The sequence below is a fragment of the Onthophagus taurus genome, chromosome 7 (genome assembly GCF_036711975.1).
Source record: "Onthophagus taurus isolate NC chromosome 7, IU_Otau_3.0, whole genome shotgun sequence".
Classification (NCBI taxonomy): Eukaryota; Metazoa; Arthropoda; class Insecta; order Coleoptera; family Scarabaeidae; genus Onthophagus; species Onthophagus taurus.
Genome location: NC_091972.1, coordinates 29872777 through 29900261, shown reverse-complemented (window position 1 = coordinate 29900261; position 27485 = coordinate 29872777). Strand labels below are relative to the sequence as shown.

The 27485-nt window shown below is 36.4% G+C and overlaps 4 protein-coding genes across 7 annotated transcripts in view; 3 read left to right on the top strand and 1 right to left on the bottom strand.

Annotated features, from left to right (window-relative positions):
• LOC111429392 (BTB/POZ domain-containing protein KCTD3) overlaps nucleotides 1-6328 on the top strand; it is a 36243-nt gene extending 29915 nt beyond the window's left edge. Inside the window, exons 10-12 of the mRNA XM_023065293.2 lie at nucleotides 5277-5560; nucleotides 5619-5800; nucleotides 5856-6328. Coding sequence (XP_022921061.1) covers nucleotides 5277-5560; nucleotides 5619-5800; nucleotides 5856-6052 — 663 coding nt within the window. The 3' untranslated portion in view covers nucleotides 6053-6328. The remainder of the gene's footprint in view (nucleotides 1-5276; nucleotides 5561-5618; nucleotides 5801-5855) is intronic.
• Nucleotides 6329-11171: 4843 nt separating this feature from the next.
• On the top strand, nucleotides 11172-12326 carry LOC111429400 (protein Nazo-like). Of its 3 annotated transcripts, XM_023065304.2 has the most exons (4): nucleotides 11172-11595; nucleotides 11652-11683; nucleotides 11751-11911; nucleotides 11980-12325. In XM_023065304.2, the coding sequence occupies exons 3-4, from the start codon at nucleotides 11752-11754 to the stop codon at nucleotides 12240-12242; spliced, it is 423 nt and encodes a 140-aa protein (XP_022921072.1). In that variant the 5' UTR covers nucleotides 11172-11595; nucleotides 11652-11683; nucleotide 11751; the 3' UTR covers nucleotides 12243-12325. The 3 variants fall into 3 exon arrangements, with proteins under 3 accessions (XP_022921072.1, XP_022921071.1, XP_071053979.1); XM_023065303.2 differs by lacking the exon at nucleotides 11652-11683 and having other exon boundaries at nucleotides 11172-11447; nucleotides 11980-12326; XM_071197878.1 differs by lacking the exon at nucleotides 11652-11683 and having other exon boundaries at nucleotides 11980-12326.
• Nucleotides 12327-18557: 6231 nt separating this feature from the next.
• Nucleotides 18558-18971, bottom strand: LOC139430473 (uncharacterized). Its single transcript, XM_071197526.1, has one exon. It carries the CDS (start codon nucleotides 18969-18971, stop codon nucleotides 18558-18560), a length of 414 nt encoding a protein of 137 aa, XP_071053627.1.
• A 4861-nt stretch (nucleotides 18972-23832) lies between these two features.
• On the top strand, nucleotides 23833-25516 carry LOC111421701 (protein Nazo-like). Of its 2 annotated transcripts, none has more exons than XM_023054876.2 (3): nucleotides 23833-24168; nucleotides 24233-24407; nucleotides 24470-25516. In XM_023054876.2, the coding sequence occupies exons 2-3, from the start codon at nucleotides 24248-24250 to the stop codon at nucleotides 24727-24729; spliced, it is 420 nt and encodes a 139-aa protein (XP_022910644.1). In that variant the 5' UTR covers nucleotides 23833-24168; nucleotides 24233-24247; the 3' UTR covers nucleotides 24730-25516. The 2 variants fall into 2 exon arrangements, with proteins under 2 accessions (XP_022910644.1, XP_022910646.1); XM_023054878.2 differs by having other exon boundaries at nucleotides 23833-24172.
• Nucleotides 25517-27485: the final 1969 nt, after the last annotated feature.

Sequence of the window (27485 nt, the reverse complement as noted above, 5' to 3'; positions counted from 1 at the left end):
GCCTAATAGTCACACCTTTAGCAGACTATTTCTCAGATTAAAAGAAACGGGAAGCGTAACCCACAGCCATTCCACGGAGAGACATTACACAAGGCCGGTGGAATTAGAAGAAGCAGTTTTGAGAAGAGTCGATGAAAATGCCTCAACCAGCATTAGAAGAATTTCTGCACGAGAAAACATTAACAAAACGACCGTTCACCGCATTTTAAGGGAGCAGTTGCTTTATCCTTATCATTACAACACCGTTCAAGCTCTAACAGAAAATGATGGCGAAAAAAGAGAGATTTTTTTGTAGGTGGGCTATACACGAAGAGGTAGTAAACGTCGACTTTCCCATAAACATTATATTTACGCATGAACATTTACTCAAAGCGGAATTTTTAATATTCATAATGCGCACGTTTGGAGCCCCATGCAATACTAGAAACTCATCATCATTGGCGATTCAGTGTTAATGTATGGGCTGGAGTTATAGGTGATCAGTAGAGCAACCACAAATATGCTCAAAAAATGATAGTTTAAGCGCTTAAAAAATGCTGTATAAAAATCAAAATATGCTGTTTAAACATGAAAATATGCTCTATAAAAAAGAGTCTTTTCCAAATATTCCTATCAAATTTAAAATGTAGTTGTCTTTTAAATCTGTAGGCGAAGTTAAACAAAATAAAGTAGAAATGATTTCTATTTATATCTCGAGACATTTATTAGTTTGACATGTTTAAACTGAAAGACAATTAGAAAATATTGAACAATATACAAAAGACAAATATAAAGAAATAAATAATAAAACAAATACAGATTCAACTTAAATTTTGATTACAATAAATGACAAACATCTCACCTAAATTATCAAAAAGGAAGCTTTGTCTGTTTGCACGTAAAACATTCTTGTACATTGAAAAACTTCGTTCCACTTCCACTGAAGTTATAGGTGCAAACTTAAATGCTAGTATTTCACTAACAGTGTATTTATTGTTTTTATTTCTGTAGATCCTGTACTTAAACATGTAGAAATTTCTTTCAAAATAGAAAGACCATGATTTTTTGAAATACACATATCCATTTTTTTCTTTACTGGCTTAGCAGTTTCACTGTTTATTCCATTAATTAAGTCCTGAGCTTTTGTCACTATATCAACCTGTGCAGAAAGCAAAAGCCCAGTTGTTTCCAATGTTTTTATTGACGCACAAAGGAAGCCATAATTTGATGCAATGAAAATCAAATCTGATTTTATTGTATTGTCATTTAGTAAGGCCTTTAAAATTTTGATTGACGCAGCGTCCTCTTGCATCAAACACATTCCTAATTATTTCGAAATTAGTTGCATAGTACTTTGCCGCTTCAATCCATGTTCCCCAGCGAGTAGTTACCGGTTTTGGAGGAAGAACAATACTAGGCGCTATTTCCTTAAAAATTGCTACTCTTGATGGCGCTTTTAAAAATACTTTTTTCACATTGGCGATAAGCCGGTCGATGTTAGTGTATGTACCTCGAATTTGCTCACAAACTCGATGAAGTCCGTGTGCAGCACAAGTCAAGTGTGTTACTTTTGGATAAAACGTTTGTATCGCCTTTGCTGCTTTTACCATGTAGGGAGCAGCATCTGATACAAAGAGTAAAATCATATCTCTGTTGAAAGTCTCACCCAAAATCTTAACAGAATCATCGAAATGTCTTGCAATAGTGCTATGATTCGCTTTATCAAGCACTGCTGTATTTAACAAAAATTTTTGTTTCGCAATCGACTCATCATTATCCAAAATACCAATGATGACATTTGCCACATATCTTCCTGTTGCATCTGTGGTTTCGTCAATTGAGAGTATTTTGGTAAAGTTCTTTAATATACTTTGTGCGAAGAGTAGTTTCAGATGGTACTTTGTACTCTGTGTGTGACTCTAGGTACGATACTAATTTTTTGTTACGCATTTTATATAGAGGTATATCAGCTGAAATTAGTGCGCTACATAGATCTTCTGCAAATGGAATATCTTTTGATTTGGTTGTGGAACATTCAGCAAAAAAAGGCTGAGTAGTTTTCTTCTCATTATTTTTTTTCTCTAATTCTATGTGTTTTAAACTTGCTAGATGCTGTTTTACCGAGAATATTTTTTCGGCTGACACAGATTTGTTGCACACTTTGCAAAAAAGTACCTTACCATCAGTTTTGAATACAGGATATTCACGCACATATTGGGATAACTTTCCTGAACTTTTCGAATGTCGATAATTTAATATTCTTTAAAGAATTGAATAACTTTATGGTAACTTTATATCAAATTGCAAAATAAAATTTTGAAAATATGCATTAAAAATATTCATTTATTTCCAAAAATGTTATATAATTTGAAAATATGCAATGTATGCTCGTATAGATAAAATAAGCAAAAATATGCTCTAACAAATACGGCTCAAAATTCATAGATTGATTTGAAACAAATTTCTATCTAGTCCATTTTATTCTGGAGGGTATGAAAAAAAATATACGTTTGCATATTTTTGGTTGCCCTAGTGATCAGTTATTAGGTCCATTTTTTCTTCCAAAGAGATTGACAGCCGATGCCTACATACATTTTTTACAAAATGACCTTACAGAGGCATTTGATGAATTACCTCAACAAATTCTAGAAGATTGCTACTTTATGCACGATTATGGACGCGCTACTCGAGCATACTTAAATAACAGATTTGGCAATAAGTGGATTGGCCGAGGAGGTCCTGTCCCGTGACCACCTCGTTCACCAGATTTAAATCCGTTAGATTTTTGGTTTTGGGGACATTTAAAACAAATTGTTTATTCTGAAGACGTTCAAAATGTGCAGGATTTGAAGAATAAAATTAGTAACGCATTTGACACAGTAAAACAAATTCCTGGTATCTTTGAACGCATTAGAAGTTCATTTAGAAAACGTATCCGTTTGTGTTTAGAAGTAAATGGTGCGCATATTGAACATTTATTATGACATGAATCTTTTCCAATTTGTTAAAAATTCGTTGTTTTTATGCTGGTTGAACGATTTTCTTCGACAATCTTTGTTACTTGTTTTGTTAAATTATTAATGAACTGTATTAATTAACTTAATATTATCTTATTATTTATTAAACTTTATCTTAACCATCGTAACCATGGTAATCATATAATTACTGCATCTAAATCGTAAAGCCGTGTGTCCACTAGCAAGTCACTTGCGGAAGAACTTCTGCAAGTATTTGCTGAAGTGTTTCCACTCAAACCGAAACTTGCGGAAGTGTGCTTCCAGAAGTAGTTTGTAGAAGTTATCACGACGAACTTGCTGCAAGAAATTGCAGACGTGTTTCCACACAATGTGAGTACAGCTTGCAGTAGTTTGCTTTTTTTACGAATGACAGTATAAAAATGTCTTGTGGCAAAATAAGATTGGCAGGTGTCATCGCAGCATATTTAATTAAAAAGAAACAAATTAAAAAAAAAACAAAAAAATGTTTGGGTGAGAAATTGGGTGCTGCGGCGCGTAGATTTAAGTTTCCAAAATACATTACTTGAAGAATTGCGGACCGAAGATTCCATGCAGCTGAAAAATTTCCTGAGAATGTCTAATGATGATTTTGAATACATTTTATCTTTAATTCAAACAAGTATTCAAAAGCAGGATACTAAAATGAGATTGGCTATACCTCCCAAAGACCGGCTATTGCCTTTAAAGCATTTTGTTTTTTAATTTTATTCTTATAGTCTTTTGAGGACGTGTCCCATAATTCAGGATAATTTTCTTGTTTTTCAATTACCAAATGTGTTTTTTCACTACTCCAAACGAATTTATTTTTGTCCATTTTTATAAATTTTGAAGAGAACTCAAAAAAAAAACACAAAACAAAACTGAAAACAGAAGAGAATACCACAAATCGTTTACTCACGTATACCCGACTTCTTCTGCAAGTCTTCAAAATACTTGTAGTTCACAGCAAGTCGTTCAAGTTACTTCCAGCAAGCAACAAACACATCATGTTTCCACATAATTGCTGCAAGTAACTTCTGCAAGCCGTGACTTCTGGAAGTCGACTTCTAATACGTGTTTACACGACAAAAACTTCTGGAAGTCACTTCTGGAAGCAACTTCCGCAAGAAAACTTGGTAGTGGACACACGGCTTTAGAATTAATGATGTTTACAATAGGTCAGCTTATGAAACTAAAACTTTGAATATCTCGAAATTGGTCCATTTTCGGACCTATGTTTATTAGACTTTTCTTGTCTGTTTTCGATCAGAGAATACGCTGATGCAGTATTGTACAATCGTTGCGGAACACCCTGTATACTCAAAAGATAGCACTTCCACGTTTGGTTCAGCAGTTTATATTGTCATTATTTCTGCTTCTGGATTAGCTACAGCGTTCTCTACATTTAGCAGTTCCGCGAAATATTTTCCCATCTCTTTATGACTTCCTTCTCTTCAGTTAGAAGTTTACCATTTTTGTCCTTACATATTCATCTTCCTATCTATCACTCAAGAAGTCTTTTACTCTTTTTAGATTATGGTTTTTTTCAATATCCTGCGTTATTCTCTTCATCATTCCTCTCTTGTATATGTGTTTGTTGGCAATTTTTCTCTTTTCTTTATACTCTTCCCTGTTTGCGTCATTTTCATTGCCAAAGCATTCTTTTCCAGCACAAATCTTTCACATTCTACCTCATACCATTCATTTCTCGTTACCAAAATCATCCTGGCTGTTTCTAGTAGAACCCTGTCGATGTTATTCCATTCTTATCTATATCTTCACTCACATCCATTTCTCTTAGACTTTTACAGATATCTGGATGATAGCATATTGTATACCTTATATCTAATCTTTCAGTGCGTCTGTATTCCATTTCATTCTCTTCCTGCCTTTCCGCGCTGTCATTGTCAATATTTTCTGCCAAAACTCTCTATTGCTTTATGTTATGAGAACAAGATAAATTTGATTTGTCCTTGTTGTTGCTGTTTCAATAAATGCTCTTTCTTTAAAAGTCTATGCTCTTTATCTTCATTTCCATGGCGTCTATTATCTTACAATTAGTTAAGTGTTTTGACCTTCTTGAAAGATTTTTTTGAATTTATTATTAAATCAATAATTTATGATCATTCTGTATAATTTGATCTTTACGCTGACAGCTGACTATTTTCAATCTTAAATGATGAAAATTAATTGTAAGCCCAAATAACTAAATGGGTGTAACTAAACCATTCTTATTCATCCTGTATTTATTTATGATTATAAAAATTTGAAATTTTGTTTTGATAATAATACTCATTCTAGGTAACATTATCTGAAAAATATTTAGTTTCCGTTTGTTGCGAATACAATCACGTTCGAAGTTGGTTAGTAACGAGATTTAGGGGAATGATTTCCACGCAACCTGGTTCAACACCTGAAGCATCGTTTAAAATAGTCTCTCTAGAAGCAGTAGAACCATGTATAAGTCAAGCGGTTGCAAACGATTGCGGCCCCTTTGGCGAACAAGACGACGAACAAGTTTTTGTACAAAAAGTTGTGCCGGAAACTGATCAATTATTTGTTCGACTGGCAAGCAATGGAAAAAGGTAAAACAGTAATGAAAAAAGTTAACCTAAAAGAAAACTATGAAATTAATTTTTGTAGAGTCTGTGTAATAAAAGCTGTCGATGGAAGCACAGTAAGCGCTTTTTGTGTCCACGAATGTGAAGGTTCAAGTAGAATGGGATCGAGACCACGAAGATTTATCTTTACTGGTCATTCAAATGGTTCAATTCAAATGTGGGATTTAACCACTGCATTGGATTTAATGTATAAAAATGGATCTGGTAATTAAAATTTATATAACATGGATTTTAATAGATTCAGAAATTATTTTTTTAGCTGATAAAACAAATGGTGGGCCTACACCAGAAGAACTCCTTCAACTGTTAGACCAATGCGATTTATCAAATAGCCTCTGTTCGACACCATGCATGTCACCTTCTCCGTCTTTAGTAGCCGCCGCTCGATTAAAATCAACGAACGTCGCGTTTCTCAATCAATTACAAGACAGCGATCGCTCATCTAGTTCTAATTAAACTAAACCGTCTGCATCTCTCTATTTATAAAACGTTGTTCTTGTTATATCCGTTAGTTCCTAGATAAGTTGTTGACCTATTCGAACGGACATATCTCAATATCTTCTTTCGATTCTTTTTTTTTTATTGCCTTCGCGTCGTATTTTCGTACTTATTTACCTGATTGAAAATGTGGGGATTGTATTTTTGACTATTATTTGATTGTATCGACTCTTAGGTCTTAAGTAAGAATGGTTATGTATTTGTAAGAATGAAATTAAATATTTTATGTATTCATTTGATTTGTTTTATTATTGTCGCTCTAACCTAACCTCGTTTTGATAAATGGAGTTTTGTGTCTTAGGTGACCTCTGACGACGCTATCACACAGAATATGTATGCAAAGTCGACAAGTTTGATCCTCAGCTATGGCTGGTCAGGGAACGGCTAAACCCGATACTTTCTAGTTCTAGGTCTAGTGTCAGTTCAATAAAATTATACAACATAGTAATATCTTATGCTAACTAGCACTACCTACCACTGCCACAATTCGGGTTTAGCCGTCTTGAGAGAGGTGTGGCTAAACCCGAATGATTCTAGTTCTAGGTCTTGTATTAGTTCTAGTGACAGTGCTAGTGTAAAACTAGAACTAACACTAGACCTACAACTAGAATCATTCGGGTTTAGCCGTCTTGAGAGACGTGCAGCTATACCCGAATGATTCTAGTTCTAGATCTTGTCTTAGTTCTAGTGTTAGTTTTAGTTCAATAAAAATATATAACGTAGTAATATCTTATGCTAACTAGCACTACCTACCACTGCCACTAGAACTAACACAAAACCTAGAACTAGAATGATTCTAGTTCTACGTCTTGTGTTAGTTATAGTGACAGTGCTAGTGTAAAATTAGAACTAAGACTAGACCTAGAACTAAAATCATTCGGGTTTAGCCGTCTAGAGAGACGTGCGGCTAAACCTGAATGATTCTAGTTCTAGATCTTGTGTTAGTTCTAATGATAGTGTAAAACCAGAACTAACACTAGACCTAGAAATAGAAACATTCGGGTTTAGCCATGCGTCTGAAGACCCAACCTGATACTTTGTAGTTCTATGTCTAGTGTTTGTTCTAGTTTTAGTTCAATAAAAATATACACCATAGTCATATCTTGTGCTAACTAGCGTTACCACTGTCTCTAGAACTAACATTAGACCTAGAACTAAAGACATTCGGGCTTAGCCGCACGTCTTTCAAGACTGCTAAACCCGAATTATTCTAGTTATAGGTCTGGTGTTAGTTCTAATGATAGTGCAAAACTAGAACTAACACTAGAATCTAGAACTAGAAACATTCGGATTTAGCCGCACGTCTCTCAAGACGACTAAACCCGTATTATTCTAGGTCTTGTATTAGTTCTAGTTTTAGTTCAACAAAAATATGCAACATAATGATATCTTATACTAACTACGCTACTTACCTAAAAGTAGAAACATTCAGGTTTAGCCGTTTTAAGAGACGCACGGCTAAACGGAATGTTTTTAGTTCTAAGTCTAGTGCTAGTGTTAGTCTAGTTTTATTTGTTATTCAGCGCTAGATAGTTGTATATTTTTAGTGAGCTATAACGGACACTGATAGACTTCTTTTTTTGAGTTAAAGATATGATTACGGTTTGTGGTCACCTTGATTAATAATAACTTATATAGTTTTTATGTAAAATATGGAAATAATATGGAGTTCTTACATGTTTTTTTAAAAAATTTCATTAAATTACATTTCGGGAGCTGAGATATTATCATTTGATAATTTGTGATAAGCATGCAACCAAGCTAGACGTGCGCGTGCCTCTCCAGGTTAAGTCGACGAAAATTATCGAGGTGGTTTGAGTTACCGATTAATTCAACTTGATTTTCGACGTTTTAAAGTTAGTTTTTAAGTTGAGTATGTTAATTAGTTAAAGAGAATGGTGGTCACCAAGAAACAATTGAGTGATTTTGAGGAGGTGTTGACTGAGTTATTCAAGAAAGAGTCGTTCATTGCCAATATCGCCAAATCAATATCGTCCATTCTAAGGGATGAACTCAGGGAATACAAGGAAAAGGTTAATATTCTCGAAGAAAAGGTTGTAATTTTGGAAGCGGAGGTTACTCGTTCGAAGTCCGACAATACCGTATGTAGAGCAGACCATGAGGAAAAACTGGATCGACTTGAGCAATACACTCGACGGAATAGCATTCGAGTTTTCGGGGTAAGCGAGACAGACAATGAGAACACCGAACAAGTTGTATTAGATATTATTAATAAGAAAATGAACCTCGCATTGTTACCGGATTCTATCGATCGTTGTCATCGACTTGGACCGAAGCGAAATGGAAAGAACCGACCTATTATTATGAAATTTATAAGTCACAAGACCAAAGATCGCGTATTTTATCATAAGAAACTGTTAAGAGGAACTCAGTTTATAATTCGAGAAGACCTTACGCACCACCGGATTTGCGAATTGAGAAAACTGGAGGAAGAATATGGTAAAAGAAGAGTGTGGAGCCGTGATGGAACTCTGTATGCAGAAGTCGACGGACAGAAGAAAAGAATGTTGATATAACTTTTTCGATTCTTGCTTTTTTCGAAAAATTTCTGTTCGATTTCTGTTCCTACATTTCGAACTTATAGAGGCTTTAAGAGGTTTAATCTCGATCTGTTTAGTAGAGAACTTGAATCATTACCTTTACAATTAATTTTTGAAATTAACGGCATTGATGAAAAAGTGAATTATTTTAATTCTTTAATACTAGATCTATTTGATTTACATGCACCACTACAAACGAAAAGATTTACAAAACAACCTGCTCCGTGGCTTACACCCCAAATCAAGGAAATGATCGCGGTTAGAAATAAAGCTTATGCTAAATATAAGCGTACAAAAAATGTATTAGACCTACAGCAGTATAAAACGTTGAGAAGACACGTGACAAATGCCATCAAAACTGAAAAGAGGGTGTACTTTGAAGGGGCAACGAGTCGAACTGGGACATCTGCGATGTGGCGTGTTGTTCGTGATTTCGGAGTGATCAGGAATAGAGTAAACACTTTGCCCATGCATTTAAGAAATGCGAATGACATTAATAACCACTTTCTCCAGACAGGTTGTTCATTGGGAGCACCTTCAAGTGATGTTATGCACTTTTATAACAGTAACAAAAAATGTGAATTTCAGAAGTATTTTGATTTCGAAACTGTACATGAAAACGTTGTTGCAAGTTATTTACTTAAAATGAAATCTAATGCTGTCGGAGATGATGGTATTTCGTTGTCAATGCTCTTGTACTGCTGTCCTTTTATACTCCCATATTTGACGCATATAGTTAATTACTGTTTGGAGAAATGTGTTTTTCCTTCCTGTTGGAAGACCGCTCTAGTAACTCCATTACCAAAAATTTCTAATCCCCAAGAGTACAAGGATTTACGACCTATTAGCATTCTCCCGGTTCTTGCAAAGGTTATGGCTGGCAAATTAGAACTTTTATTGACGGCTATAATATCCTACCTCCAAATCAGTCTGGATTTCGTAAACATTATGGTTGTGAAACAGCGTTAATGCATATTACCGACGACATTCTCCGGGCGATTGATGAAAACGATATGACTGCGTTAGTTTTGTTGGATTACTCAAAAGCTTTCGATACTGTAAACCATTCCTTGTTAAGTTCTGTCTTAAATTTTGTTGGGTTTAGCGCTAATGCTATATCATTGGTCTCCAATTACTTGTGCAATAGATACCAAAAAGTTAAGATAAACAACTCTATATCTGAGCCTCGGAGGGTGTCGGCGTGTGTGCCGCAGGGTTCTATATTGGGGCCACTTTTGTTTTCGTTATATACATCCAACATTTCAAATAGTTTGAAATACTGTACCTGTCATTTTTACGCAGATGACACCCAACTATATCTGAGATTTGCTCCCAGTGATGTGTCTCTGGCTGAAACTATTTTAACGAATTAATGTAGGATGCTGTTTTCGTAATTTGGGATTGTATCAGGATTCAGATATTAGATTTAAAACACATATTACACAGAAAACCAATAAATCATATGCAACGTTGAAATTAATTTATGGCATTAGGCACACAGTATCTAAAGCTACACTGTTAAAACTGTGCGATACCCTTGTACTTAGTAATTTCACCTTTTGTGATAAGGTTTTTGGTACCTGTTTGGCTAGCACTTCAGTAAGTCGTGTACAGCGGGTACAGAATGCTTGCCTCAGGCTTGTATACGGTTTAAAACGGTATGATCATGTGTCTCATAAATTAATAGATGCTGGTTGGTTGAATATGTCCAACAGAAGAAAGTTGCATTTATTATCATTCTACTATAAACTTCTCATGTTGAAGAAGCCCCCGTATCTATACAACAAAATATCATTCAGGACAGATGTTCATAATATCAATATTAGAAATAGAGGTATTATTACACCTCCTAAACACGAGACCTCGTTATTTGAACGATCCTTCACTTATTGCCTTCCTAAATATTATAATCCGCTACCAGGCTCTTTGAAGTCTCTAAATTTGAATGCGTTTAAGAAGAAACTGCGACAAATGTTAATGGATGAACAATCTGGCGTATAGTTGCTGAGTTTCGCATGCATATGTATTGCAATTAATATATATTCCTTTGTTTTTTTTTTTTTTTTTTTTTTATTATTTTTGATTTGTTTAATATTGTTAATTTCGTAAACATTGATTTTTTTGTTTGTTTGTTTGTTTGTTTGTAGGGTTGAGTGGTAGAGAGGAACTTGATTCCTAACTCCGCCCTACGTATTGCTTTTGTATAATTATTGTCATTATTTTTTTTTTATTAATAAAGCCAAGTTATTATTATTATTATTATTTTCCGGGCTGTATGTACACTTTATTGTATCACTGTACGTCTATCAAATTAAATGACGCTCAGCAAGAGGAGATGCCTTTAGCAATTCTAGAATCTTGGTAAATTTATTTGCAAATTGGAGCTATACAAATAATCAATTTCTAATGCTTGAACATTACGAATATGACTTTTATTATCATTGATTTATAAAAACTTATTTATTTTGACATTAAAACTCGGTTTTGGATCTTTTTTTTTATATTTGACAGTCTAGATGTTTTTCTTACAGAAATGAAAAGAAACGCACTTCTTACAGAAAACACATATTTTCTCTTAGGCTTACTTAATTAAATTGAATTAAAATCGAAATCGATCAAAAAGTGAGCAATAGGAAATTAAAATTTACTCCTTCTATATACAATACATGAATTTGCAACGCTGATGACGTCACATGGACATGAAGGACCGTTAAGAGGGGATTCTGGTCAGAATGAAAGAAATTAAGAGGGTGGAACTCATCGAACAAGTTTGTTCTGTAGACTTAAACGATGTAAGTACGTCGGTCGGTAAGATTTCAAACGAATTAAACAGAATTAATTTATAAAATTAAACGGCGTTTTGCTGAAATCATAAAATAATATCTATATCATATTGTGAAAAAATTTGTGTTATTTGTTGTTTGCGGATATACTTATAAAGTAAGTCAACTTTTTTAATAAAACCACGCTGTTTCCATTACATAAAACATTTACAGATTCACAGTCATATTACACTTTATTCAACTAAGTAAGTCTAAAAAAATAAAAATTTTTAATACATTTTGTTTTCTTTGTTGATTAACATTATTTTTCAGGATGGCGTTACAACCAAGGCAAATTATAGATGCTGTAACTGAATTAGCTAAAGTAAGAAAATTTAAAGTAATTGTGGTCGAATCTTTAAAAGGAGCAGCTTTGACTGGAGGTTGTGTTGTCGTTGGGGGATTAGTTGGTGGACCAATAGGTGTAGGAGTAGGTAAGTAATCATTTTATTAACTTACATGTTTTTAATGGATAAGAATAACTTTTCCACCATTCTTTTAGGTGGTGTTGTTGGAGCTTGTGTAGCAGCTGCTAAAGGGCGTACAAAGTACAAATCTTTAGTTCAGGTTATAGAACATGACATGTCTTATGAACAAAAAGAACAATTAGCTTCTCGTATACAACGTGCTGTTGCCAACATTACTAAGGAAGATCTTCTAATGCTATTGCCAATGCTGCTTCAAAGTGGTTCTATACAAACTGTCGTCATAAATGTTTTGAAAGCATTTTTGCTTAAAGAATTAAGAATGAAACTGACACAATGAATAATGATAATATAATAATCATACGTTCCTTTTCTTATAAATTCTCAGAAAAATTATAAAAGTTTTTTTAATCAAATTTGAATAAATATTTTTACTGAAAAAAAAATGGTAATTTTTGTATATAATAAGCTGGATTCATCAATTAAATTAGTTTAATTTAACATAATCTGGATGAAGTCTAATATGCACCTTGAACCTATCGTAAAGTTCTATTATTTTGAAGCACGAGAGAAACGTTGTTTTTTTGGGACATGTTCTTCGTTAAATCTGATTTTAAAAATATCTTTTACTTTTTGAGATATCAATTTTTAAACAAGATAAGATATTTTCTCATTTTTCGGCATAAACAATTTTTTGCAAAAAAAACGTAAAAATCGGGATTTCAATAAATCATTATTAAATTCTCACCACTTGTTATACAAATTATAAGCTCTCCACCGAGAGAGACTGATTTTCAAAATGTCTTTTAGTTGTTAAGATATTAATTTTTAAACATAAAAAGGGATTTTTTCATTTAACGACATAAACAATTATTTTCACTCATTTTCAAGAAATCATAATAAATTTCTAAAAATGGATGATTCTTGAAGAAATGAACATCATTCCATCACATCAGTTTGGTTTTCGAAGCGATCACTCAATCATCCAACAAGTACATTAAGTTTTTAATATTGTTGAAAGGACTCTAGAAAAAAAAGTGAGCGATATTCCTGTATATTTGAAAAGAAAGGCTTTCAATCAACGCGTGGTTCCTCCTTTGGTTATGACATACGGTTCCGAAACTTTAACATTAACGGTGGCCATTACCAGGAGGCTCAAAGTGACACAGAGAAAGATGGAGAGGTCGATGCTGGGTGTAACCCTGAGGGACCACATACGAAATGAAGACCTACGAAGAAGAACTGGCGTAAATGATGCGGTCAACATTGTGGCAAAGCAGGTGGCAAGAGGTTGCCTGATGATAATACATCTTCGATCGTTGACATTTCCTCGTCTTTGATCGTTGACAATTCCTCGTTTTCAACGCCCATTTCATCATCTTCCTCTATATTTTTTTTTTCCGAATCTGTTATATTTTTACTTGTATTACTTTTATACGTACTGTTTGGGTATTTGCCCCGGGCCTGGGTAAATACCCGGATAAATACCCATTTTAGAAATACCTACCCGCCAGGTATTTACCCAGTGCCCATCACTGAAGGTGGCGCGCTAGGTAGCGTATGTCATTTGTTCCGAATAGTAAATTGACAGTTGTTAAAGATTTTTACAGTCTTTTAACATAATAGTAATCCCGTTGTCAGTAACTGATGTTGCGCGTATTGTTACTTTAATTGAGGATGGCAAAAGTCAGCCATACGTTGCCCATACGTTGGGTATACCACGAACAACAGTTCAGGATGCCTGGAACCAACATGTGGAAACAGGAAATTTCACTAGGCGGCAAGGTTTTGGTAGAAGACGAGTGACAACAGCAGTTGATGACCGATTTATTGTTCTAAACACTCTGAGGAATCGTAGAACGACAGCTGTAGAAACTCGGCATCGTCTTCAAATGATGCGTGGGGTTGACGTAAGTGAAAGAACTATTCATCAAATACTTGATAAAAGTGATCTGACTGCAAGAAGATCTGCCAAAAGACCTCGGCTGCTCCAGAGACATCGGCGAGCACGTCTTCAATTTGGACGCGTACATATGAATAGGGGAATAGAACAATGGGGTAAGGTGCTCTTCACTGACGAGTCCCGATTTTGTCTCCGGTCACCTGATGGTCGAGAATGAGTGTGGAGACGTCGTAATGAAAGGTTTGCGACTTGCACAATTTCGGAAAGAGTACCCGGACCTTAACCCTATCGAATATCTTTGGGACCAACTTGAGAGACGCATTCGTCGTCGTCCTGTCCTACTGGACAACCTTCAAGAGTTACGAATTGCTTTTGAAAAAGAGTTTGCCGCAATTCCTCAGGAATCAATTACAAACCTAATCAGTTCGATGCCGCGTTGACCACATGAGGTTATTTTAGCTCGTGGGGGGCACACTCGCTGCGGGGCTAATGCTTTGATAGTAGCGAGAGAAAGTTTTAGGAAAACCAATGTCTTCAACAACAAAATTTTATTTACAACAATAATAATGTAAGTGCGGACGCGAAAAGGGTAACTGCTGACTGATCTGCCGATGGTAACTGACAACTGATAACTGCCGATGGCAACTGATAACTGATGGTAACTGAACTCTCCGGGCCGATCCTGGTTCCTTTTATCCCCGAGTCCAGTAACATCCCCGGTGAAAGTTCTCTTCAAGTCCTTGTCTGGACCAAAAGGATCTGCTGTCCAGATGTACGGAGAGAGTTCTTTTGAACAGTTTAGAAGGTTCTCTGGCGTCCAGATGTTCGCCACACACGCTATTAATTTTCGTGTTATTATTAATTGTTACATAAAATTAAATTTGTTTTCTTGTTTATTTGTCAACAGATGTTTACAATAATGAAGGACGTACGTAATTCTGTAATTCTAACAAAATGTAAGTGTTTCTGCAAAACTGTTTCGGGTGCCCAGTTTTTGTTTTCAAGGTCAGTGATTTAAGGCGCCACTTTTAACAAAGATTAAAAATGTGTATAGGCTTCATTGTAAATTCCCGACCACACCATCACAGAACCACCATCGAAACATTCGCGTTTCATAATTGTATAGTCCACAAATCTTTCATTTCAACGTCTTCATATTCGCTCATCGACCATCGGGTGATAGACAAAACCACTACTCATCCGTAAAAAGGACTTTCCTCCATTGCTCGATCTCCCAATTTACATGTAAGCGCGCAGATATCTTGGAAGCAACCTCGGTCCTTTGGCAGCCTTCTTGCAACGAGACCACATCTAGCAAGTTTTCAGCGAATGGTTCTCTCACTGACATCAACAACATGCACCATTTGAAGACGACACCGAGCTTCTACAGCTGTCGGTTTACGATTGCTTAGAACAATAAAACGGTCATCAGCTACTATTGTCACTCGTCTTGTTTTCACAGGCGATCGCTTTAAAATACTGCATCTTCGTTAGTAACAGAGATAATAGAGTGAATAAAAAAACAAAATGCTCAGAAAGTAAACGTATCTACCATGCTGTATTTTCAAGTTCCGTATTCTGTCTAGAGTTGATCAGGTTTTGTGTGGTAAATTAAAGCTAGGAGGCTCTTGGGTAATACATGGGGTCTGATTGTTCTGGTTTGTTATCCATTCGTGATGCCAAGTGTTAATCAGGCTGAATGCTTTGCCTGTAGCAGTGGCTGCTGTTTTGATCGCTGGCTTTTTGGATCGGAGGTGGGTGTGGTTGGTGCCGCAATCTCCTTGTGTATTGGTCGGTTTGATTGATCAAGATCTTGTATTCTCTTGTGATAGCACTTATAGGGTGCAGGTTTGGGAGTGGTACATGGCTCAGTAAGGGGAGCGATTCCATGGAAGTAGTTGTGATAACCCCTGCGATCATTTTCATCGTGTTATTGAATTAAGCATTGACTCTGTGGACATGAGGACTGTTAAGCTACACTGGCGCACAGTATTTAGGGGCTGAGAAGATGAGGCTCACGGCTGTTGAGCGCACACTGGAGGCTCCCCTTGTTGTTCCACACTCCTTTGGTATAATGTTGTTCCTCGTATTTTTGTTTCTCCGCTGTTTTCACTATATGTGCTTTGAATGTTGTGAGTAAGCCATGAGTTCTCGAATTATATTGGAAGCTTTCTGTCGACGAGTTTATTGTTTAGATGAAAACATGTTACCTCAGTTCTGTTGGCGTTTGATTGAGGACGCCATTTCCGGAAGTATCTTCCCAGATTCTCTAGGTTGGCTGTCAGAATCTAATCTGATTTATATATCCACTGCTTTACGGACACACTCTATAGATTAGAGTTGCGTTGAAGAGTTTTCTTGGTGAGCATAGGACACCGTGACAACTCGGAATGTTTTGTCATTTAGCTTATTATTTAGCAGGCGAGCTCATGATTTACATGGACCTGAATTACTGCGCGCTTCAGGTCGGACGTCAACTGTACCCAAGTCGCACCATATCTACTCGTGACTATGCCCAAATCAACTACGAAACCTTGGTGTCTGATGCATCTGCGATCGATTGGTTGCCTTTATACTACATGTCAGATATTGACGCAAAAGTCGATTTTTTTAATACAGAAATGAAAAACTTATACGATCGTCATGCACCTTTAAAATTGCGAAAAACGAGGCGTTCGCCTGCTCCGTGGCTCAATAACGAGATCAGAGATCTTATGCGTAAGCGCAACGTGGCTAAGGTCCTTCTTCGCCGAAATGCTTCCAATATTAATAGAGAAAACTACCGCGTTCTACGGAACGTCTGTAACCACCGCTGCCGAAATGCCAAAAAAACTTACATTTATCAGAAGTTATCTTATACAACACCGAAAACGTTTTGGAAGACCATGCGTTCTCTTGGCGTAATTGAAACTCCTTCCTGCCATAGCTTTGATTGTAATTCTTTAGGTGCTTATTTTGCTAATTCGCCCACTACTCTCGACGAGTCAATTAAGAAGTCAACATTGCTCACTATCAGTGGTTCTGCTCTCGTCAATTCTCGGTTTTCTTTCACCATGTTTGAGGAGTCTCAGGTTCGGGACGCTCTTGCAAAAACGCGCTCTACAAGTGTCGGCGCTGACGATGTTAGTGTTAGGCAACTCCTTCCCATCTTGGACGTAATTACTCCACCATTGCTTCATATCTTTAATTTCTCCATAGAGTCTTCGACCTTTCCTACAATTTGGAAACAGGCCTGCGTTGTTCCCATTCCTAAGATTAAGTGCCCTACTCGACTGAGTGATTTTCGGCCAATATCGATACTTTCCGTATTATCTAAGGCACTTGAACGCTTGGTGTACAATCAAGTGCAGGATTACCTTGATGAGCATAAACTACTTACAGACTATCAATCTGGTTTCATCAAGGTTACTGATGATATTAAGCGTAGCTGTGACGATCGACGAATAACCTTGTTAGTTTTGCTGGACTTCAGCAAAGCATTTGATACTGTGGATCATAGCTTACTGGTGTCGTCTCTGTCTGCTATGGGCTTTGCCCCTGAGTGCGTTACTTGGTTTAGATCATACCTTTCTCAACGTTCCTTTTGTGTGCGTGACACTTCATCTTCTTCTTCTGTGTTTCAAAGTCATAGTGGTGTGCCTCAAGGGAAGTGTTTTGGGTCCATTACTCTTTTCAATTTTTATAAACAGTGTTACCAAATTCATTTCATGCAACTATCATTTATATGCGGATGATCTTCAAATCTATACATCAACAACTGTGAATGAGCTCCCGGTATCCATGGCGCGGCTTAATGATGATCTGTCCAGGATACTTCAGTGGTCTAAATGTTTTGGCCTGAGTTTAAATATTGCCAAGATGCAAGCTATAGCATTCGGCTCAAAACCTTTACTTGCAAAATTTTACTCAAAAACTTGGGGGTGACAATGGACTCAGCGCTGTCTTGGTGGTATCAGATTCAGTCTGTTTGTAGGAAGGTCTATTTTTGTTTTCATTCTTTGCGTAAACTTGGTTGTTTTCTTCCCCTTGCTGTTCGTCCTAATCTCTGTTACTCATTAATACTGCCCCACATAGATTATGCTGATGCTGTGTATCCCGACCTGAAAATTACCCTCCGTAACAAATTAGAAAGATTGCAGAACAACTGTCTACGCTTTATTTTTGACCTGGGTAAGTACGACCATGTCACGCAATATCGTAATCACCTTCAAATGTTGACTGTCGAAAAGCGCAGATCATTCCGTATACTGACAACGCTGTATAAGATACTTTCTTCTCGGACCCCAGGATACTTGTGTTATATAATGTAATAACATTATTGTTATTTATGTTGGTATCGGAACAACTTCATGTTGCTGGCACGTTCCCGCCAAGACAATAATAAGAGAGACCAGAGAGACGCTTGCATGTCGCTTGTTTGTGCTTGTTTGGACTTGTATAAAAATTTATAACTGTTGTTTAATAAAGTAAATACAATATAATAGTTGTTGATGAATTATATGAACGCTGGTAGTTCGCTTTATAGATAAACAGAACATAAGATACTTGTACACGAACTGTTATGTTTGAGTAGAGAGAAATAAAACAAAGGGTTGACCTGGTGTCGTTATATTTTCTAACCAATACATTCGAGTCGATACATTCACTACGACAGGTAAAAACTAACTGACTGTTTTCTAAAACTAAAACTAACGTTTGGAAGTCTTTTTCTTCCCGCGCTTTCACGCACGCGCACCACGTTCACGCAATACATTACACTCCTCCCTCCAAGGAAGATTCGCGCACCATCCCTAAATCAAAGTCTTTCAATCTGAGAGGAAGCTTCCTTATCCTGGAAGGTCTTGGCGCGGGTGTCTCAGCTACCTCGACTTCTGTACTCCGTTGTGGCACATCTGCATCCTCGGAATCAGCCGGACTGTGTAAACTTCCATCTGCCTCAGATTTCATCTCTTCTGACAGTTCTCTATCTCTTATTTGATCAGAGTGTCTCTTTAAGAGCTTACCTTCCGGAGTAAGCACTTTATAACTCAGTGGTCCCGTCGCTCCAGCTACGGTGGCAGGTTCCCACTTCTGTTGTGCTGTGTATGATCTTATAAAAATGGGATCATCGCTGTTGAAGCGTCTTGGGGCTGCTGTTGAACACTGATCTTCTTGTTTTTCCTTCATTTTTTTGCTAAAATTCGGATGTACTCTATCCAGTAGACAAGTGAGTCTTCTTCCCATCAATAACTCCGATGGAGCTCTTCCTGTCGTTGTATGCGGAGTTATGTGTTGTGTCAAGAGGTAACACTTTGTCTAGACTATCTTCCGGCATCTTTTTCAAGGCCATTTTAAAATCTTGCACCATCCTTTCGGCTTGCCCATTACTGCTCGGATGATACGGAGCCACCAAAGCTTGTCTTATGGAGTTTGATTTTAAAAATTCTTTAAAAACTATCGATGTGAAAGCTGTACCATTGTCAGAGACGCAAACATCCGGGATACCGTGTGTTGCAAATAGTTCGCGTAGAACCCTTATTGTTTCCGCAGTGGAAGGTCCTCCCACCTGTCTCACTTCCAACCACTTAGAGTAAGCGTCCACTATGGTGAGGAAATATTTCCCCTTTACAGGTCCGGCGAAATCTAGATGCAGTCTTGACCATGGAGCTCTAGCCCACTCCCATGGATGTAAAGGTGCTTTCGGCGGAGCGTTTCTTGTTTGTTGGGACTCTTCGCATGTTTTGACTAATCTTTCGATGTCGTCATCCAGCCCTGGCCACCAAACGTACGACCTCGCCAAAGCCTTCATTCGTACTATTCCGGGATGAGCTGTATGCAATGTTCTTAGGACCCTTTTCCTCCCTCCAGTTGGAACAATTATTCTGATTCCCCACAAAAGACAGTCGAGATAACAAGAAATTTCATGTTTTCTTTTTAAAAATGGCTGAAATTCATTACCGAAGTCTTTGTTATTTTTTGGCCATCCATTTCTTGCCCATTGGAGGATTCTGTTCAAAATTGCATCTTTGGTTGTTTCCTGTGCCACCTCGTCGGCAGTCAGGATCTGTTCTGGAGCACATTCTAGTACTAATACATCAGCGATATTTTCTTTTTCTCCGGACGTATCTTTTATGGGAAATCGGCTAAGCGCGTCCGCATGGCCAATCTTTTTCCCTGGTGTATAGGACAGATCATACGAATAAGCCGATAACATTATCACCCATCTGACAAAACGTGGTGACAACACTTCAGGAATAGCCTTATCCGCCCGAAGAATACCCAGTAAAGGCTTATGATCGGTTTTTATACAGAACTGTCGACCATAAAGGTAATTGTGGAATTTTTTGACACCTACCACTATTGCTAGCGCCTCCTTGTCAATTTGCGCGTAATTGCGTTCAGCCGATGATAGGGTTCTGCTGTGGTACGCAACAGGTGCTTCGCGACCCGATGATTGCAATTGGCTCAACACGCAACCCACCCCGTACGCACTTGCGTCACATGTCAAAATTAATGGATTGTTCTCATTATAGTGAACTAAAAGTGGTTCACTCGCGAGGATGTCTTTCAACTTTTTAAAAGCATTGTTTTGCTCAGCACCCCACTTAAAATCAACGTCTTTATGGAGTAATTTGTGTAGGGCTTCGGCTATTGAAGCTTTGTCTTTGATAAAACTGTGATAGAAGGTTACAAGACCTAGGAATGCTTGTAATTCTGTTTTGTTCGCAGGAGCCGGCGTATTCACGATAGCGTTTATTTTGTCTTTAGTGGGACGAACCCCGGCCGCACTTATGTGAAACCCCAGGAAATTTAAACATTCCGTACGGAAAACACACTTTCTCTTTTTTAATCGAAGTCCGTCTTCTTTAAATCGCAGAAGAACCGCACGCACCTTTGCTTCGAGATCTGTATCAGACTTTCCGACTATTAAGATATCGTCAAAATATGGAATCACGCCCGAAATTCCGCGCAATCTATTGTCAATAAATTGTTGGAACACTTGTGGAGCTATTGATACCCCGAATTGTAATTTCTTGCACCTAAACGCTCCTTTATAAGTTACAATTGTCTGTGCATCCGCGGCGTCGTTATCCACACTTAATTGTAAATAAGCGTGTGCCATGTCCAATTTAGCGAACACTTTCCCGCCGGATAACTCGGAAAGAATGTCTTGTACAACCGGTACTGGATAATTGTTTGTTGTTAACGCACGATTTATTGTACTCCTATAATCACCACAAATTCGGATTTCATGGTCGTTTTTTGATACAATAACTATTGGTGTTCCCCACTTCGGATGCGCCACCGGTTCCAAAACTCCCTGCTGCACTAGACGATCAAGTTCTTGGTCGACCTTATCGCGCAACGCGAACGGAACTTTTCTAGGTTTTAACACCGTCGGCTGTACGCTCGGATTCAAAACAAATGATACAGGAGGTCCACGATAAGTGCCTATTTTCTCGTCGAAGACTTCAGGAAATTCTTCCAGAAACGCACTTCCGACGCACGACCCCGAAATATGGTTAATTCCGCTAATGTTCAACCCAAGAGGCGCGAACCAATTTCTTCCCAGAAGATTAGCTCGATTAGACGCGACCACGATAACCGGCAATTTCGTTTTTATGTCTTTTAAGCGCACAGGTATTTCGCACTGTCCCAATATTACCACAACCCGACCTTGATAATCTCTTAAGGTAATTTCCGGTTTTGTTAACTTTGGAGGATTGTTTCCGTACAATTGTTCGAAAGTGTTTTTATCGATAACTGTATACGCGGCCCCGCTGTCTATTTCCATAGTTCTTCTTTTTCCGTTCAAGGAAATCTCCACAACAAACTTTTCGTTTAATTTGTCGCTCGAGACGTTATTCAAGGGATACAGATAAGAATCTCCGTCTTCCTCTTTGTCTTCGGACGTTATTTGTTTTACCTTATTTGCGTTTGACTCTGTTTTTTTCTTTTTAAAACAGGCTCGTTCGATGTGTCCTTTTTTCTCGCAATAACGGCATAAAGCGTTTTTATGCTTGCACGTGTCCGGCGAGTGTTTGTCGTCGCATCGAAAACATTTTCTAGACCCTTTGATTTTCGATCCTTGTTTATTGTAGGGTTTCGACGAATTAATAGTGTTTACGTTCTTCGCGCCGTCTGTGTGTGTTTGTTTAAGAACGGCGATGCCTTCGGCTGCAACTTCGTGTGCGACGCTCATTTCTAGGGCCTTTTTGAACGTAATTTTTGATTCCGCCAACAGGCGCTTCTGAAGAGCTTCGTCGTTAACCCCGCACACGAGACGATCGCGCAACATCGTATCCAATGACGATCCAAACCCGCACTCTTCCGCTAACTTTCGCAGTTCTTTTACATAAACGGAAATTGTTTCACCCATCTGTTGATTTCTTCGGTAGAATTTAAAGCGAGCCACTATTTCAGACGTTCCAGGGGAAAAATGTTCTGACAATGTTTTAATTACGTTTTCGTACGACGCGTCGCTTACTTTTGCCGGGGAGATCAGCGAACGCAATATGTCGTACGTTGCTGCCCCGCAAATGCTTAAGAAAACAGCTTGCTTCCTGTCATCTTCTGTTATATTGTTCGCCTTTAAGAATAATTCTACTCTTTCCTTGTAAGCGTCCCACGCACCCGGATTATTTGGATTGAAATGCTCCACGTTTCCCAGAGTTGCCATGGTTGAAATTTTAAATCAACGTTGTTAATTTCGAAATCACATGGATCAATGCGATCCCATCCTCGTCGCCAAAATGTTATGTTTGAGTAGAGAGAAATAAAACAAAGGGTTGACCTGGTGTCGTTATATTTTCTAACCAATACATTCGAGTCGATACATTCACTACGACAGGTAAAAACTAACTGACTGTTTTCTAAAACTAAAACTAACGTTTGGAAGTCTTTTTCTTCCCGCGCTTTCACGCACGCGCACCACGTTCACGCAATACATTACACGAACTTTCAATTCATGTCGTCTCGCGGTCTGCCTACTAGAGCACAGTCTGATACGTTACTCATATTTCCCATTCATCGCACCGAGAGATATCATGAATCTTTCACGGTGCAGGCTATAAAGCTTTGGAATAGTTTATCCATGGAAATACGCAACACTCGTAGTTTTCTGATATTTAAGGTCTGCTTAAGGAATTATCTATTATCATTACAATTATCGGAATCTAACTATTGATCTCGCCTGCTTCTCTCCTCTTTTTCTTTCTCTTCCTCTCTATCAACTGTACTCGTTGTGTTGTTTTTCCTCTTTGCTCTTTTTCTTCTTTTTGTTTAAATGTTGAATTATTTATATAGCCATATTGATTTTTTTTTTACATACGTTGCTGGTTGGGTCTTTTGGAAGACATCGCCTTTGGCGATAAACTGACCTTTTGTCAACATGCATTACTTATTCATTTATGTATACATATATATTATTTTTCTCTTGTATTAACTATGTGGCAATAAACTTATTATTATTATAACACGGAGGAATTTAGAAATCATGACACTCTCCATACCGATTGGGCTACCGTTTGATTCCAGTTAACACCCTCTGCTGTAGCAGCTGCACCCCACAGGGTATTACAAATTTCGAGAAAAAAAGGTTTTCTCATTCTTGCACCCCGTATATGCTCAAATTAATATCCGAATAAAAATTTCAGAAGAATCAACCTTTCGATCAAAAAAAGAATCATCAAAATCAAATGAGTGGTTCGTGAGTAAGCCATCTTTGAAATTGTGGCTACATTTTAGTGGCCTTTTTTTTTTGCCAGTCAGTGTATTTAGTGATTTGTAGATTAAGCTGATAAGGTTTTTTTAACTAAAACATTTTTATAGTAAACACTATTATTATATTTAATACATATAAATTACTATTAATAAAGATAAGGCAAATCAATTGTGTTTATAGTAAAAAAATTATATTTATAATTATTTTATAGCAAGTATGTATGTATACTTATATCTCGGACCAGATTGACGTCACACTAACTACCACGTGGAACTTTTTGAGAGGGGATTCTTGTCAAAAGGAAAAAGTTTAGTAAGTCGACTAACCTCATGTTGTATAGAACTTGAGTTGATTAAACCGATAACATTTTACTGTAACATAATTTTCGTTCAAATTAGACAGAATTAATTTACAAAATTAAACGGCATTGTGTGTTAGATGTAAAGGAATATCCACAAGAAATTGCAAAAAAGTTAAGTGTTAAAATCAAGATTTTTAAGAATTATTTATTATTTCTTTTTGGGGGATTTACCTGTATACTTAAAATCTATGATAAGTCCATTGTTTTAAAAATCACATTTTGGCATATTTATAGCATCATAGATTGTCAGACAGAGTTCTACAGTTTTCCTATTTTTATTTAGACCAAAGTTCATCCAGGTAAGTACGTCTATACACAAATATAACCTTAAATTTTTTTTTTTACGTTTTGTTTTTATTCTAGATTAACATTATTACGATGACTTTGCATACAGGACCAATTATAGACGCTTTAATTCAATTAGCTGAAGTACAAGAATTTAAAGTAACTGTGGTTGAATCATTAAAAGGAGCAGCTTTTACTGGAGGTTGTGCTTTCGTTGGTGGATTAGTTGGTGGACCAATTGGTTTAGGAGTAGGTAATTTATCGTTTTATTAATATATAATAATAAATTTTCTAATCTAATTCATATATTTTTAGGTGGTGTTGTTGGAGCTTGTCTAGCAGCTGCTAAAGGGCATGGAAAATATAAATCTCTAGTTCATGTTATACAACATGATATGACATACCAACAAAAAGAACAATTAGCTTTATGTGTACAACGTGCTGTGGCAAATATTCGCAAGGAAGATATTCTAATGCTATTACCATTATTGCTTCAAGGTGGTCCCATTCAAACTGTTGTTATAAATACATTGAAATCATTTTTGCTTAAGGAATTAGGAATGAGACTGACATAATAAATTATAATTTTATATTCCTTTTTTATAAATTATAATAATTATATTTTATATTTTTTGGAAAAATATCAAATTTCATTAAACATCTCAACAATTTTATATAGAAATAATATCAGTTGAAAACCTTGTAAATCTAAGATAGTTAACATTACATTGATGCATTCTTTATAATTTTATCTTTCCAAAATGGGATAAAACGGTTTTATACAATCAATACTTCATGAATTATGGCAATTAAAAAAAATCAAGAAAAAGCATAACTTTCAAAAGTGAAAACAAAATCGTATTTGTTGTATAATCTCTTAAATACAAACAAATTGAAATAATTTCGGCTTTTGCTGCTTAAAGAATGCCAAACTTATCCTTATAAAATACTCTAATGGTTTTCCTAAAAAACCTGTAATACCATCAGGTTTTAAAGGAGTACATATACAGTAATGTCCGCTTATAATAAACGCCTACGGACTTCGCCAAAGGGTTGATGTTTAAAATTCAATTTATAATTTCAAAATTAATTTTTTTATTCATTTATTTATTTTAATTTTTGGTTGAGTGCCGAGTGGTGTGTGCGCAGAAATTTCAATATAGGACTGGGATATTGTAAACCTTTAGCTGACATTATTGAAAAGTTAGCTTTAGCTGCAAAATATCTTGTTAAAAACATACGTATAGAAGATCTAAAGCCATTGCTAATGTTGTTATTAAGTTTTCGTTCAACAACATATTAATGTAAACGCCTGACAATTATGTTTACTTATTTTTACATAAAATGTGTAAATTATGAAAATCTTTTTATTAAATATGTGTATATATCTGTACCTTAGAGGTAAAGGATTGTATCTCCATTATTTTAGGTTTTATAGGTATATATTTTACATGGTACAAATGGTATAAAAATGCATAGTTACATTGTTAATTAATTATGGATTTTTTTTCAATTTTTAAGATGAATAAATCACAACCATCTGGAAAGGCAAAAAATAAAACCACTTATAACTAAATATTAAAAGATTCATTAAACATAGATAATTATTATTATCATTAATGACTGTAAATCTCTTCTTCATGACTGATTCCAGATCACTTTTCTAAAAAACAAAATTATTAAGACGTCAGGCATAACGTCAAAGATGAAAGAATGAAAATGGCGAAACTCCACATTAAGATGTAAATAACAATCATAACAAATTAAAAAATCGATATATTTCATGAATTCACTCGTAAATACAAAAACATGGATTAGGACTGTCGCCCTGCAGTCACCTTGATTTCTTTGATTGATCCCCAGTCTATTTTTATTCATTTTGGTGTGGTTATTGCGTTCCCTTGCTATTCTTATGTATATCTTATCACATTTATATACAGGCTATTTCATAATATATGAGCAGGACTTCAGGATATGATAGCTTGTCCAAAAAATTGAAAAAAAGTTTCTATCAACTTACCCTCTAAAATACACCAATTTCGAAACAGGGTGTTGAAATTTAATAAAAAAAATTTGCTTTTTGCGAATATCTCCAGAACCGTTTATCGTACAAAAAACAGCTTTTGTAAGCATTTTCTACTCATAATAAGCTAATTTTGTGCGAGAAAAAAAATTTTTGAACTCTTAATTGGTGAAGATTTTGAAGGGGTAGTGGTTGTCTTTCTCCCCAACTTCTACGCCACTAGAAAAAGTACAGTTTTGAGACGCCCATTTGAACCGCCAATGTTTTCTACACAAAAAAAGGAACTGAAGGTCATGAGCTCTAAAGTTGACCGTTTTCGAGAAAAATGTTATGTTGAATAACGCCGTTTCCATTGACTGTCTAACACGCAGGAAAATTCCCGGAGTGTTCCGAATGATGTCGCAAGATACAACAATTTTCAGATGGCCCCAAAAGAAAAGGAGATTCGTGATGGCCAAGGATGCGGATCTTCTCGACCGATCCAACGGTCTGGGTATTCGTCGTCTAAGTATTAGCGAGCAACCAAACTAACGTAGGCCGGAGCTCCATCATGCATAAAGTATATGTTTTGTCTTACTTGAAGCGGTACATCTTCCAGCAGTTCCGGCAGTACTTCTTCTAAAAATTGTCAATAATCTGCACCGTTTAATCTGTTCGGTAAAAGATGTAGGCCTATCAAATGATCACCGACGATGGCCTTCTGCAATTTCATGTGGATTTTCTGCTGCCCATATGTGGCTATTGTGAAAATTGAAAATACCATCGTTCGAGAAAGATGCTTCATAAACAGAACTTCGGCTCCAAACACTGGCGGAAAATCTCTTGGCAATAAGGCTTGTACTCTTTGGATAGGAACACAAAAGTTGCCTTTCCAAAATTCTCCAAACCGTGGAGTGAGACAGGTTTAAGTTGTGAGCAATTTTTCTGGTACTTGTGGTCGGATTTGCATTAATTTCGTTGAGGACAGCGTCTTCTACTTGGGGATTTGCAACTTCCATAGGCCGCCCATTATCAGCAGTATTCCTTTTAAAACTTCCATTTTCCCGTAGTCGTTGTGAATGCGTAGAAACAAGTTATGGTGTGGTTATGGAATTATTAATTAAGGTATCCTCTTTTTAATACAAAAAGCCGTTTTGAAAAATCACTTTTAGTTCTTTAGAAATACATTTTTGAAATAATCGACAATTTTTTCGAATTTTGCAATTAAGTTTTAAAAATTCGTATAAAATCCATTTCTTGGAATATGAGTATGAAAAATTCCCAAAGTGTTAATAAAAGTGTCCTCTTTTCAATGAATCAACCCGTTTT